At 44.3% G+C, this 14,229-nt stretch overlaps 1 protein-coding gene across 26 annotated transcripts in view; it reads left to right on the top strand.

The window, feature by feature from the left end:
* The window catches only part of enpp2 (ectonucleotide pyrophosphatase/phosphodiesterase 2), a 360,090-nt gene that overhangs the window by 23,555 nt on the left and 322,306 nt on the right, over positions 1-14,229 (top strand). For 21 of the 26 annotated variants that reach the window (XR_013300101.1, XR_013300100.1, XR_013300099.1 and 18 more), the window contains one exon: positions 10,121-10,276. The exons of 4 other annotated variants lie outside the window; for them this stretch is intronic. Coding sequence is in view for 13 of the 22 variants with exons in the window: in XM_077599518.1 (XP_077455644.1) it covers positions 10,121-10,276 (156 nt within the window). In the remaining 9 variants the exon portion in view is untranslated. Of the gene's footprint in view, positions 1-10,120; positions 10,277-10,350; positions 10,448-14,229 lie in introns of all 26 variants that reach the window. One more of the 26 variants, XM_077599517.1, reaches the window with a different exon arrangement.

Genomic DNA, 14,229 nt, shown 5'->3' on the forward strand with positions numbered 1-14,229 from the left:
TATATTTATTATATTTCAGCAAGACACTTATTTATTCATGTATTTATTTATTTATTAACTTACTTATTACCTATCCCTTATGTCTAAAATGCCTTTCCTAAATCTGCATTCTCACCCTCTTGCTACTGTGACAACGAAATTTCCCGAATACGGGATGAATAAAGTTATCCAATCCAATTGCCCTAACCATAAGTCGGTTTAGCAAAGAGCGTAAGCAGGGGATAAGACAACACCCACACATTGTCAAAGTATTAGCCAAAACAGCTATTGATATCACCTCGGTGAAGGCCAATTTTTTACACTTGCTGAAGGTCTTATCCCACCAGTCTGCCCAGGCGGACAGTTTCACTCCAGAGTGCCTCTTCGTTTCCGGTTCAGAGTCTGCAGGCCTTCAACGGCTCTGGTTAGGGACCCATTGGGTGACGTTTCGTTGATTGCAACATCTCCAAACTTTGCACACGCCCCCTTCTCCACCAAAAGCATATCAACCGTCAGAAGCAATTTTTTGCTTGCAATGAAGAATATGCTTTGCTTTACTATTAAACTTAGTTTCATATTATTATTATATGGTTGCTTGCAAGGAAGTGCAAAAAATGCTTTGCTCCTGAGAACTTTAGGTAGACAAACACCAAACCGCCTTGGACCTTGAACTGCTTAGATTGAACTAAAGAAAGAAGATTCAAATCACCTTGAGCTGCACATGACTTTCAAACCTTCATTTGTTTTTACTATATTGACATCTCACTTCTGTTTCCCCCCTCCCTTGAGAGTTGAGACGTCCATTGTAACTAGGGTCCTTGAAGTTAATAAACAAGAAAAGATGCGTGTGACGCCAGAACGAAGCGGGGACTTGACCTCACCGGTTCACTTTCTCCTTGCAAGAAAAAATCCAGAAGATTGTATTTTCTCTTTTTTTGTGCGTGCATTTGGGAATGCCTATTGGTGAAAATTCACCAATAGACATTCCCAAATGCATGCACAAATAAAGAGGAAAATACAGTCTTCTGGAATTTTCACTTGCAAGGAAAACGACCGTTGAGGCAATTTTCCAAATCCGTTGGACTTTACATATTTTCATTTTTTTTATTACATTCGAAGGACCTGATTACAATGCACGTGTTACGTCTATGAGGAGAAGTAGTGCTCACACCAAAACTTTAATAACTTAGGCAGGATCTTAGAAAATAACAAGGACTTAGGAATCAAATCACAAAACCAAACCTGACTAGGGAAAACACAGGGAATTGAGGAACAAGGTAACACAGACACATGGCAAGGGAAGTGAAGCAGACGACAAATGACATAATAATCAGTGGGGTTTAAATAGACAAAAGAGGAACTAATTCTGAATGACGTGCAGCTGCGCAAGCCCAACGACAAGACAGGGGGGACAAACAAGAGTAGGGAAACAAACATCAGAACACAAGGAGAAAGCAATGGAAAAACAATAACAATCTAGTCCTAACAGTACGTCTCTACTCTAAGAGGAGGGGTGGTGCATGTTTGAGCGTGCATGTGTAGTCAAAACAGGCGAAAGTCAGGAAGCCTTGTGGTGTGTCTGTGGTGGATGCAGGTGCTGTTCCCAGATCAGATTCACAGCACTGCAATACGTTCTGGATCCTCTTTATTTTGTCCACTCCCAACAGTCCAAGGCATTTATGCTTCTCTTTGTTTAGTCTAACCAAGTTTTTCAGAAGCAAATCATTTACTTCGTGCAAGTATGATAGTAATAATTGAATTGAATTGAATGTTTTTATTGTCATTATAAAAGTATAATGAAATTTAAGGATTTCTCCACGTAGTGGACAAATAACAACACTAAACAAACAGACAAACAAAAAATCAATAAATAATGAATAAATAAATAAATAAGTAGTCCTAGTGAGATCAACAGAGCCTGTTCCGTTTGAAGTCCAGGATGAGTTCCATGGTTTTGGAGACGTTCAGGTCCAAGTTGTTTAGAGTTCACCACTCGCTAAGTCTATGGACTCAAAAACTAACAAACACATAATCGCATCTCATTTTCTGAAAAACCCTTTATCCTCATTAGGGTTGCAGAGGGTGCTGGAGCCTATACCAGCTGACTCCGGGCCCGAGGCGGGGGGCACCCTGAATCGGTGGCCAGCCGATCGCAGGGCACAAGGAGACTCAAAAACAAACAAACACATAATCTCATCTCATTTTCTGAAAAACCCTTTATCCTCATTAGGGTTGCAGGGGGTGCTGGAGCCTATACCAGCTGACTCCGGGCCAGAGACGGGGGACACGCTGAATCGGTGGCCAGCCGATCGCAGGGCAAAAGGAGACTGACAACCATGCACACTCTCACCCACACCTAGGGGCAATGTCCAATCAGCCTATAATGCATGTTTTTGGAATGTGGGAGGAAACCGGAGTACCCGGAGGAAACCCACACAGGGGAGAACATGCAAACTTCACACCGGTGGATGTGACCTGGATTTGAACCCTGGATCCCAGAGCTGTGAAGCCGACGCACTGACTACTCACTCCACCGGGCCGCCCAAACAAACACATAATCTATAATCCTGTAAAGCGTAATTTAAGGGTGTGTGACTGTTTTTGTGTGTGTATGTTAAGATTATCTCGCTACGTTTGTCCAAACCGTGCAACGTAGAGAGTTGAATTTTTCTTTATGGTGGCCAGAAACGTAAATGCCTGGAAGACGTAGCTCATTCCATCGGAGTGGCAAAGGGCTGTAGTGGTCTCCATCCCGCAGGAAGCGAATTCCAAAGAAATAGGCCAATTCAGAAGCATCGCCCTGCTGAACGTAGAGGGGAAGTGTTACGATCGCGCCGAGACGTCGTGGCGCGATCGGGGGATTTGGACCCAGTAGCGGGGAAGCAGGAAGAGACAAGACGAGCTGTTCCTAACAGTAACTTTAATGACTCAAAAGCTCTACAAAATAACAAGGGCTTGTACATCCCAAAACGTAACAAAACCGGAGTATGGGGAATAGTACCTTGTAGCGATGTATGCTGTAACATGTAGGGTGTCACACAGGACGATCCGACAATGACTAACTACTTCCGTGGTACTTAAATACCCACATCAGGAAGTAATCAAGGATCGCTTGCAGCTGCTCTAACCTGACGGCAAGCCAGGAGGGACAAACGAGCTGCTCCTGACAGTACCTCCCCTCTAAGGGACGGATTCTAGACGTCCTAATGCCGAATGTCCATGAGAAGCGAAAAGCAGGCATACCGTTTTAATCGTCCGAGGGGCGTCCGCGCCAGCCTGTGACGAGACGAGGGAGTGGCCGGTCCGGCGGGCGTCTGCGCCGGCCGGTGACGAGGCGTCGGAGTGGCCGTTCCGGCGGGCGTCCTCGCCGGCCGGTGACGATGCGTCGTAGTGGCTGGTCCGGCGGGCGTCCGCGCCGGCCCGAGACGAGACGTGGGATTGGCCGGTCCGGCAGGCGTCCCCGCCGGCATTTGGAGAGGAGTGGGAGTAGCCGGTCCGGGGGGCATCCCCGCTGGCCCTTTAAGTGCTGGTCAAGCCCCCTGCCCTTAACAGACACCAGAATCTTAGAAAGGTTGTTGGGCACCTTACTCTGGCTGCCCGGGGGGCCGCCGACCCCCTCCAGGGGCCCCGGAGAGTCGCCGCCACCGCCGACCCCCTCGTCCAGGGGGCCCGGAGAGTCGCGGCCGCTGGCCCCCTCGTCCAGGGGCCCCGGTGACAGGTGACAGGAACGACATTTTTGTTTGTGTTATCAGTAGATCCACTTCATGGGGGACTTGGAGTGTGAGTGGATGGAACAAGTTCAGCTGTCATTTGTACAGCTAATGCTGCTGCGCACACTGCTCGTACAAATGGGGGTAGAGTAGCTGCAACTGGGTCCAGTCGTTTTGAGTAGAACGCTACTAGTTTCATCTTTGTTCCTTGTGGTTGTAGTAATACTGATGTCATGAACGTCCCTTTGCAAGTCACTGTTTGGGTGAATGGTTTTTCATAGTCAGGAAGTGCCAGGACTCCTGATTCCAAAATGTGTTGCTTCACTTCCAGGAACGTTCGGTTTCCTTCTTCAGTCCATGTTACTGGGTCCCTCATTGTCATCAGTGGTTGAGTTAGTTCTGCATAGTTTGGAATCCAACTCCTGCAGTAGTTGGTTAGGCCTAAGAAGGACATCATTTGTTTTTTCGTCTGTGGTTCCGGACATTGCTGGAAAATGTCTGACTCGTGGTCGAAATGATGTCTTGGGCTTAATTCTTACTTATTTTGCTGTGGTCATTTTTCCTATATCTGCTTTTGATTTGGACCACAAAGAACTTGGTACTGTAGGGAAGTATTCAGCTTGTAGCAGTATGTAGTCTTGTCATGCAGTCAAATGCGTGTTCTGACTTGCGCGAGTCCTCCACTTCAGCCTATGTCTTGTGACTGTTCCATATGGGGTGTTCGTCAGTACTTATTCTTTACTTATACTTGAAATTGGAGTTTCAACAAGACAATGATTGCAAAATCACTTGCAAATGCAAACCAATAAAGTTAATGTCATGAAAGGGCCATTCCAATCCATGGACCTTAATCTAAATGAATAACTTCTAAGTGACTTAATAAATGGTATTTCTGATGCAGAACCAATAATGAATTGTGGAATGTAGGGCTCTTGAAGTGGATTAATAGCTGACAGGTGATATTCACAGATGTAAAGCAATTATATAATATTGAGGTCATAGGAAAATATTACCGTATTTTCTCGAATATAACACGCAGATTTTTGCCATATAATTAATTCCAATAGATGGGGTGCGTGTTATAATCAATAACTAAAATAAATTACAAATTTTCGATCGAAAAAAGCATTGTCAAACTCACTTTGACGCACGGATTTTACGTCATCTCGTAAAGCCGATCGAAAATCGGAACGCCGAGACCACCACTGCCCCCCTCTAGCCTCGTACTCGTCTCAGTTCACCCTCTCTCAGTTCAGTTTTGGACATTGTACAAGCAACATGGCATCAAAACGAGCAAGTTATACCGCAGCGTTCAAAAGAAAAGTCATCAAAGTGGCAGAGGAATTGGGCAACAGAGAAGCTGGAAGAAAATTCGATATTAGTGAAGCTAACATCCGTGGTTGGAGGAAGGAGAAAGACTCATTATTGAAAGAAAAAGCAACAGCAAAAGCATCAGGACGTGGAAGAAAAGCAATGTTCCCAGAGTTAGAGAAAGAACTTCTTAAAACAAAAGGTATTGCAACATAACATGTCTACATGATATGTTTGTCCACTCTGTGTATCATCTATTGTCCTAAAATTCAAACGCATAACTCCACCAACTGCACGACACTCGACACGCTCGTACCTGAAGATTTCTCTATCCGGTTTTGAACAAAACAATCGTGAAACGAAGAAAAAAAGTACGATTTCTGATTTTCGTCAGCGGGAAATTTTAGGTGCGCACTATATTCGATTACTGCGTTTTTCCAGATGTTTTTGGCCCAAAATTACCTGCGTGTTATTTTCGAGTGCGCGTTTAATTCGAGAAAATACGGTAGTTTAGTGATTTAGAGGAAGCAGTTCTGGGGTCGTGGATTCAATCCCAGCGAGGTTGGTCCTCACTGTGTGGAGTTTGCATGTTCTCCCCAGGCTTGCGTGGGTTTTCTCCCACATTCCAAAAACATGTCTGGTAGGCTGGTTGAACACTTTAGTTGCCCCTATGTATGAGTGTGTGTGAATGGTTGTGCATCTACATGTACACTGCGATTGGTTGGCCACCAATTTAGGGTGTCTCCCGCCCTGTGCCCGAAGTCAAGTGGGATAGGCTTTAGCACCCCCTGTGTCCCCGTGACTGCTATTTTTGTTAACACACTCCTTCCAACTAATTGCCCATTTCCACAGGCTAAAGCAGGGGTGGGCAAACCGCTCCTCGAGGGCCACTGATGATGCAGGTTTTGTTCCAACTGAGTTTAACCATTGAGATTTCTGCAGAAAGCAAGAAGTACCTTACTGCAATACACTGATTGCCCTATTAGGACACCAGATTGGTGAAAAGTTGCCCTCTCTATGGGTTGGAATGAAAAAGGGCTAAAGCGTCTATATCATGAATGCTGAGTCTTGTTGGTTCTCTGAGTGTCTACTGAATCTACTAGTAACTTCTTTGACGTGGATAAAAAAATACTAAAAGGTATATTAATTTTGTTACTCAAATTTGATAGCTATTATTTCCAACACATTTCCCAGATTTAATGGTCAAAAGTTTCCAAGGTTTGATACTCGTTTTCAGTCTTTACATAAATGAAGTGCCAAGTTGTTCTCCTTTGATTGCCACCTGCCAAATGTATGCCATTTTATATGTCCCTGCTAAAGACAAAAACATGCTGCACAGGAACTCTCAGATGCAATGACGAGTGTGAATAACTGGCTTGAAAAATCCCAACTATATTTATACATCTGAGACTGTCTGTATGTACTTATCAAAAAACGACAACTAACAGTGACCCCAACGTTTTTGTCCAAGGTAAAACAATCAATGTAGTTCAAGAATTTAAATACTGTCGTACCTCTACTTATGAAATTTATTGTTTCAGAACTTTTTTCGTAACTTCAAAATTTCACAAGTAGAGCAGGACTTTATATGTAAATTACATGACCGGACGATTCGCCGAAAGACGTTTCGCCGACGGACAGTTCGCCGAATGGACGTTTGGCCGACCTGACGTTTGGCCGAACGGACGTTTGGCCGAACGGACGTTTGGCCGAACGGACGTTTGGCCGAACGGACGTTTCGCCGAACGGACATTTCGCCGACCGGACGTTTGGCCGAACGGACGTTTCACCGCCGCGGGATTTGCGCACTTGCTCCGCCCCCGGATCGTGTGTGTACATGTTTTCTCAACCTCGGCCCGCGGGCCATATACGGCCCGTTAGGATTTTTAATCCGGCCCCCCGCCGGCGTTGTCCAAATTATAGTATTGCAACCGGGCCCTGTCGGTTCTGGTTGGTAGTTTTACCCGGGAATTGTGTCCCATGTGTGGGTAGATGTATTATTGACTAATTTGTGTAAAAATATTGGTCCAATACTACCACTCGTTGTAAATAAAGTACCCATGTCGATGACACTATTTCTGGGTGAACAGAACCCCAGAACCTTCCTGGACCACTATTGCTACACTAATTAGTCAATAATACATCTACCCACACATGAGACACAATTCCCGGGTAAAACTACCAACCAGAACCGACATGGACCGGTTCTAATAATACCACTATTTCTAACGAAAATACCCGTTTTGAATCGGCAGAACTCTTCCATCTGGTGGACAAATTTATTATTCGCAATTGGGTCAGGTACCGGCTCTAAAGTGCACTTTTACCGGGGAAATCAACCACCCTGGTACCGGTTCTGATGCCTAAAAATCCCCAGTATTTGTATTTAATCATTAAATGCTCTTCGGCTGGATTTGACCCCATTTTAGTGCATTTTGGGCCGTTTGGCGAATGGACATATATGGACGTATTTCCCTTCATCGCTGCATTTTACCGGGGAAATCACTCCCCTGGGCTCGGTTCTGATGTCTAAAAATCCCCAATATTTGTATTTAATCATTAAATGCTCTTCGGCTGGATTTGACCCCATTTTAGTGCGTTTTAGGCCGTTTGGCGAATGGACGTATTTCCCTTCATCGCTGCATTTTACCGGGGAAATCACTCCCCTGGGCTCGGTTCAAGTGTCCAAAGAGCTCCAGTATTTGTATTTAATCATTAAATGCTGTTTTAGGCTGTGGGGAAAATTCATCCTACGGCTCGGTTCTGCTACATCTGCCCGCCCAAGAGTCCTTATTCCCGGTAGACTAATAAATTGAGAGTGATGAGCGGTAAGGGAAATGAATAAGGTCATTGATTTGTACTATAATTTGGACAACGCCGGTGGCGGGCCGGATTAAAAATCCTAACGGGCCGTATATGGCCCGCGGGCCGAGGTTGAAAAACATGTATACACACGATCCGGGGGCGGGGCGAGCGCGCAAATCCCGCGGCGGTGAAACGTCCGTTCGGCCAAACGTCCGGTCGGCCAAACGTCCGGTTGGCCAAGCGTCCGTTCGGCCAAACGTCCGTTCGGCCAAACGTCCGGTCGGCCAAACGTCCGTTCGGTCAAACGTCCGTTCGGCGAAACGTCCGGTCGGCGAAACGTCTGGTCGGCAAAACGTCCGTTTGGCGAAACGTCCGGTCGGCGAAACGTCCGGTTGGCGAACTGTCCGTCGACCAAACGTCTTTCGGCGAATCGTCCGAGTACCTGTAAATTCTCTAATTCATTCCACCGTCCTCACACAACTACCAACTAAACCAGACATGGGCAAACTACGGCCCGCGGGCCGTATATGGCCCATTAGGCCTTTTAATCCGGCCCACCGACGTTGTCCAAATTATTATATATATATTTTTTTATGCGGTCAAAATACAGGAAATCATTGGATGACCTGCATGAGCAATTCTGCCGTCGGTTTTGTGATTATGGAAACATTGACAGCTGGTGTCATGCCCTTTCTCACAAGACCCGGAAACGGTTCCACAGGAGTTGCAGTTGGAGGAGTTGCAGTTGGAACTGATTGATCTCCAATGTGACAAGTTCAACTCCCTGAAAGTCTCTGAGTTTTAGGCTTCATTAAGTGCAGCCAAATTTACAAACATCCAGAAGATGGCAGAAGAGGATTCTGGTGTTATTTGGCTCTACATGTGTGTGAACAGACCTTTAGTCTGATGAAAACCAAGAAAGCACCCCATAAATCCCAGATGAGTGATGAGTATGATCATACTTTAGTCCTTTTTTTCTGTTTATGTTTCATATGTACTTTTAACGGATGCAGTTTTTTATATGTATCGTATCTTGTGCTGACCCGGCCCGGCTGTCAAATTTTTAAAGTCAATGTGGCCCCCGGGCCGAAAAGTTTGCCCAACCCTGAACTAAACCCTTTAAAATTGTTCAAAGTATCCCGATTTTGTATGAAAGATGTGAGAAACACAAAAATGAGAGAACATTATATGAAATGATTTATTAATGTCTTGAAATGAATCTCAAGCATACGAAATATATCCGTATTGAAACGCAGGGGAACAAGAGGAAGCTAACGGGAGGCAACAGAGAGAGCACACAAACACATGAACACACATCACGCAACATTAAGAATTCAAACATCAACATTCATCAACAACAAACATTAATGTTTTAGGATTTCTTTGGAATTTAATTTTTCACCTATTTTATTTGTCGCTACTGGTTCTTACGTTTTTGGATTTAACTTGCCCTTCTGCAATGCTGGTTGACGGATGTCTCAACTCCTCTCATTTTCTATGGGGGGTGCTGGTGCCTATCCCAGCTGACTCCGAGCCATAGGCGGGGGACACACCCTGAATCGGAGGGCACAGGAGGATAACCATGCACACTCACACCCATACTAAGGGGCTATTGAGAGTGTCCAATCAGCCTACATTGCATGTTTTTGGAATCTGAGAGGAAACCGGAGTACCCGGAGAAAACCCACGCAGATTCGGGGAGATAATGCAAACTCCACAAATGTAGACCGACCTGGTTTTGAGCCCCGGTCTTCCACTGTGAGACCGAGGCGCTAACCATTCAGCCGCCGGGCCGCCCTTATTCCTAAATAATATTTCAATTTCATGAAGTTATTATTGATGCTTTTTTTAAATGTGTCGCATAAAAAGTAAAGGTTTTATAGCCATATAATAGTTATTGAGGGTTAGATTGATTTAAACTTAGCACTACGGAAGGCCAAGGTGTGAAATACACAGCCTGCCACTGGTATTTACCTTCAAAAAGAGTGCATTCAGCCAGAGCACCTTATCTTTCTGTGCCTCACATACCTTGAACTCAATACCAATTACCATATGTACTCTGAACCTCGAACAAAATCCTGTTTTTGGGTTTTTTTTCAGAGGGTGGGAACGAATTCATTTGTATTTAGTTCCTTTTTATGGGAAATGTTGATTTGAGATACGAGTAAATCGACATACGAACTCAGTCCCGGAACGCATAAAGCTCGTATCTCAAGGTACCACTGTATGTTCATTTAATGTGCTTTTCCTTATTAAATAAATCTAAATCAAACTCAAACTCTTTTCTTTTTTGTTGTGTTGTTGTCTTTTCACAGTGCATTCTTCATCTCAATATTCGACAACATCTAGTTCGTGCAGAAATAGGTGTTTTGAGTTGGTCGAGATGGAACCACCAAAGTGTCGCTGTGATAATTTATGTAAAGCCTACAATAGCTGTTGCTCTGACTTTGACGATCTTTGCCTCAGGACAGGTAATGGTTCCTCCTTTAGTTTCTCACCTACACATTAGTTATAGACAGATTTTTTTATAGTGCACTGATAATAGATGCAGAGCTGCCAACTACCCTGGAATTTCCGGAGTTTACCCGGAAATGCAACACAAACTCCGGGACCCCGGAGATTCTCCCTAAAGTCCGGAAATCGTAAGAAATTGTCACTTAATTTTTTTTGAAGCAACCATTTCAGAAAAGTACCAAATTTCAAATTTAAATGCCTCGAAATTCACACCATCGCTACGGCTTCCGCCATCTTGATTCAACTGCATTGTAAACCAGAATAATTCGGTAACACGAGTGCATTGTGAATCATCCAAGTTTCAAGTTCTGACAAATGATTCGTCTTGTGCGACTTCAGCGTGGCAATCGATTCGGAATGGATTGCATTGGAAGCCTAGATCACTTTAACATTTTAGTTTTTTTGTTTTGTGGATTGTTCTAATGGAAGTTCAAGTAGTAGTACACAGCACTTATCAATGTTCCTCCTCGGAATAAGCGCAAAATGGATGGCAATTTGGATGAAACTTTTTAAAAATCCAGACTATTAGCGAATTAACTTAACCTCATGGTGTTTGTTGATAGTGCTGGGACACCTCATCTACACAGATACTCCAGTCAGAGAGTGAGACGAAAGCACACAGATGATTGATCAAAAAATAAATATCCAAAGACGATTGCCTTTGGCGACTTTTAAAAAAAATTCTATAATGCAACAGACAAACGTCGTCAAAGTGGGCAATCGCACAACTCCTGAACACTCTTTCTGGATGTCTTTGATTTTTTGCTGTTGCCTTCTCGTTGTATTCCCCGTATTGTCGAGTGTTCCATTAACTCTAGAAAGTTTGTTTTTATGCCCCTTCAACCAACTGGTCGGATGTGGATACACTGACCACTTATTTTCATTCGCACTGGTAATTTTCTAGGGAGGCATGATGATAAAAACAGAAACAGCTGCTTTATCCACACTTGGAAAAACTCAACAGGGAAACACCGTCAGAACTCCGTGAAGACGAACGGCGGTCAAAAGTACGTAAGAGAGAAACTTCAAACAGTAGGTGTTGGGAGACAGTCAATGAGAGCTCAGTATAGAGTAGATAGCTTTTAAAGTGAGAATCAATGCATCCGCGACAATATTTTACAAATAAAATAACGGATAACGAATGCATGTACTTTTTGGGGGGTTTCGTAACTTGGATATTTTTCTTATCTCGAGTCACTCATTTCTATATAAAAAGTTTCTTACCTACTACGCTGCTGTCTAAACCTAGTTAAACGTGCTCTGACAAACCTTGATTTTGAAATAAAACAAATTCCACTTTCATTTTTTCTCTTTGTATTTCTTGTTCGAAAGCGACATCTATTGGAGTAATATGAACCATCGAAGGAATTGAGATACAGTGGTACCTCGTCATACGACCGTTCGTCATACGGAATGCTCGTCTTACGGGGGAAATTTCGATCGAATAATTCGCCCGTGATGCGGTCAAAGTTTCGTGATGCGACCAAGCCAGGTTGCCATGGCATTTTTTTTTGGCATATCTTTCGTGTATAACAATATTTACGAGCACCGGATGAGCTATTCAGACCAGGAAACGCACAACGCGCATGCGCGGTGAAAAGAGGGCTTTCTGGGTAATGAAGTATACTCGTGCTCGCAAAAGTATCCCCGGTAGCAACTCTATCATAGGCGCCGTTCGAGGGGATGCGAACACAGATGCTACAAGCTAAAAGGAGCCGCTAGCCAGCGCCCCTGAAGCTCCCATGAGCAGCGGGGCGATCGCTGATAAAAGACTGCTCGTTGGCTGCACATAAGAACATCGGGGGCACTGGCTCGCAACAGCATCCCCGGTAGCAACTCTATCATAGTCGCCGTTCGAGGGGATGCGAACACAGATGCTACAAGCTAAAATGAGCCGCTAGCCAGCGCCCCCGAAGGTCCCATGAGCAGCGGTGCGATCGCTGATAAGACTGCTTGCTGCTCGTTGGCAAGTGGTCGTGTGTTCTCCGATTGTGAGGACATTTGTGTGCATCATTTTCGGAATATTTTGAAGGGAATAGTACGACAGCAAACAGCCCATCGATAGCGAACGTGAGGGTGGAGTGTTTGTTCTGTTTACGAGCGCGTTGTGTGGAAGAAAAAAAAAACCGAAGCCCCTCTCCCCTCGGCGAAATCCGGCCAATTTTAGTTAGATTAAACACTTTATTTCTATTAAACCACTCGTTATTTATTACTTTGTCAATATATGGCGAATTATAAGAAATAAAACATTTTTTTTTCAATCCAATATCCAGTTTCTGGTGTTTTTTTCAGAGAGTTGGAACGAATTAATTTGTTTCCCATTCATTTCAATGGGAAACTTTACCTCGAGTTACGAGTAACTTGTCATACGAGCTCAGTCCCGGAACGGATTAAGCTCGTATCTCGAGGTACCACTGTATTTTGACATTAGAAGCAATATGGCTGCCACAACACCGTAAACTTCTTGTAAGAAAATTGTAATTTCTGTAATTAGAAAGCATCAAGTTCTCATCAAGATAGACTTATTAGTTTTTTAAAATTGAATAATTTGATATTTTGCATTTACAAAGACAGGCATTTCAACAAACTGTCTTCGTGGTGCTCGGTGAACAATCTCACTGAATACCACGAAAACTAAAGAAATAATCCTGGACTTTCGCAAACATGGCACAGATCTGGCCCCACTCCTCAGAAATGGAGTATGTGTGGACAGGGTCCAGTCCTTTAAATTCCTGGGGGTCGGTCCACGTCACGGATAAGCTCTCATGGTCTACAAACATCACGGCAGTAGTGAAGAAGGCTCAGAAACGACTCCATTTCCTCAGGGTACTTAGGAAGAACAACTTGGGCACCAAGCTTCTGATAACCTTCTATAGAACCACTGTAGAGAGGATCCTGGCGTACTGCATCACAGTGTGGTACGCTGGAAGCACGGCGGCAGACAAAAAGGCCATGCAGAAAGTGATTAACACTGCCCAGAGGATTGTCGGCTGCTCTCTGCCCTCACTGGAAGACATTGCCAGCCCTCGTTACCTCAGCAGAGCCAGGAACATCATAGGGGACCCTTACCACCCTGGTCACAATCTGTTCCAGCTGCTGCCCTCTGGCAGACGCTATAGGTCCCACAAAGTACGGACAAATAGGCTTAAGGACAGTTTTTCCCCCCACATCCATCAGAACTCTAAATTTGCGGTAACACAACACACATTCCCTTCTGAGGTAATATGAAAAGATGTTTGGGTGGTGATCTGCCTCCTACTAGTTGACTGAAGGTAAGGGAAAGACAGTGAGAGGTAAGTGACCTGTATCCATAACAGCAGAATGCCAAATTACAAGTCCGTAACTATCACTTATTTAAGTCTTTTGCCGAGCAAACACAGCTTATGGAGAAGCACCACCAATTTCGTCATACGCAGTTTCTGGGTGTGATGACAAGTAGACTTTTTGTTGTTGATGATGACGACAGGGCCTATGTCCGATTATTATTTTAACTTCCTTATGATATTGACCCTAATAATGCGCTTTTGATTCATACAGTATCTCAGAAATACCACTTGTTGTTACGTCTTTGGGGAGACGTCAGGACGAGGATAGGAGAAATTAGGACCCAATCCCAGGGAAGCAGGCGAAGACGAGGGAAATAGTGCTCATAACAAAACTTTAATAACTTAGGCAGGATCTTACAAAATAACCAATAATTATAAATCAAATCACAAAACCAAATCTGACTAAGGAGAACACGGGGGATTGAGGAACGAGGTCACACAGACACATGGCAAGGGAAGTAAAGCAGACCATTTGACAAATGACATAACAATCAGTGGGGTTTAAATAGACTGACATGGGTTGACGAGAAGGTTAGGAACACCTGGGAAACACACGAGGGAGCAGGCAGGGAATACACCAGGGG

Source organism: Stigmatopora argus, chromosome 4 (genome assembly GCF_051989625.1).
Source record: "Stigmatopora argus isolate UIUO_Sarg chromosome 4, RoL_Sarg_1.0, whole genome shotgun sequence".
Taxonomy (NCBI): Eukaryota; Metazoa; Chordata; class Actinopteri; order Syngnathiformes; family Syngnathidae; genus Stigmatopora; species Stigmatopora argus.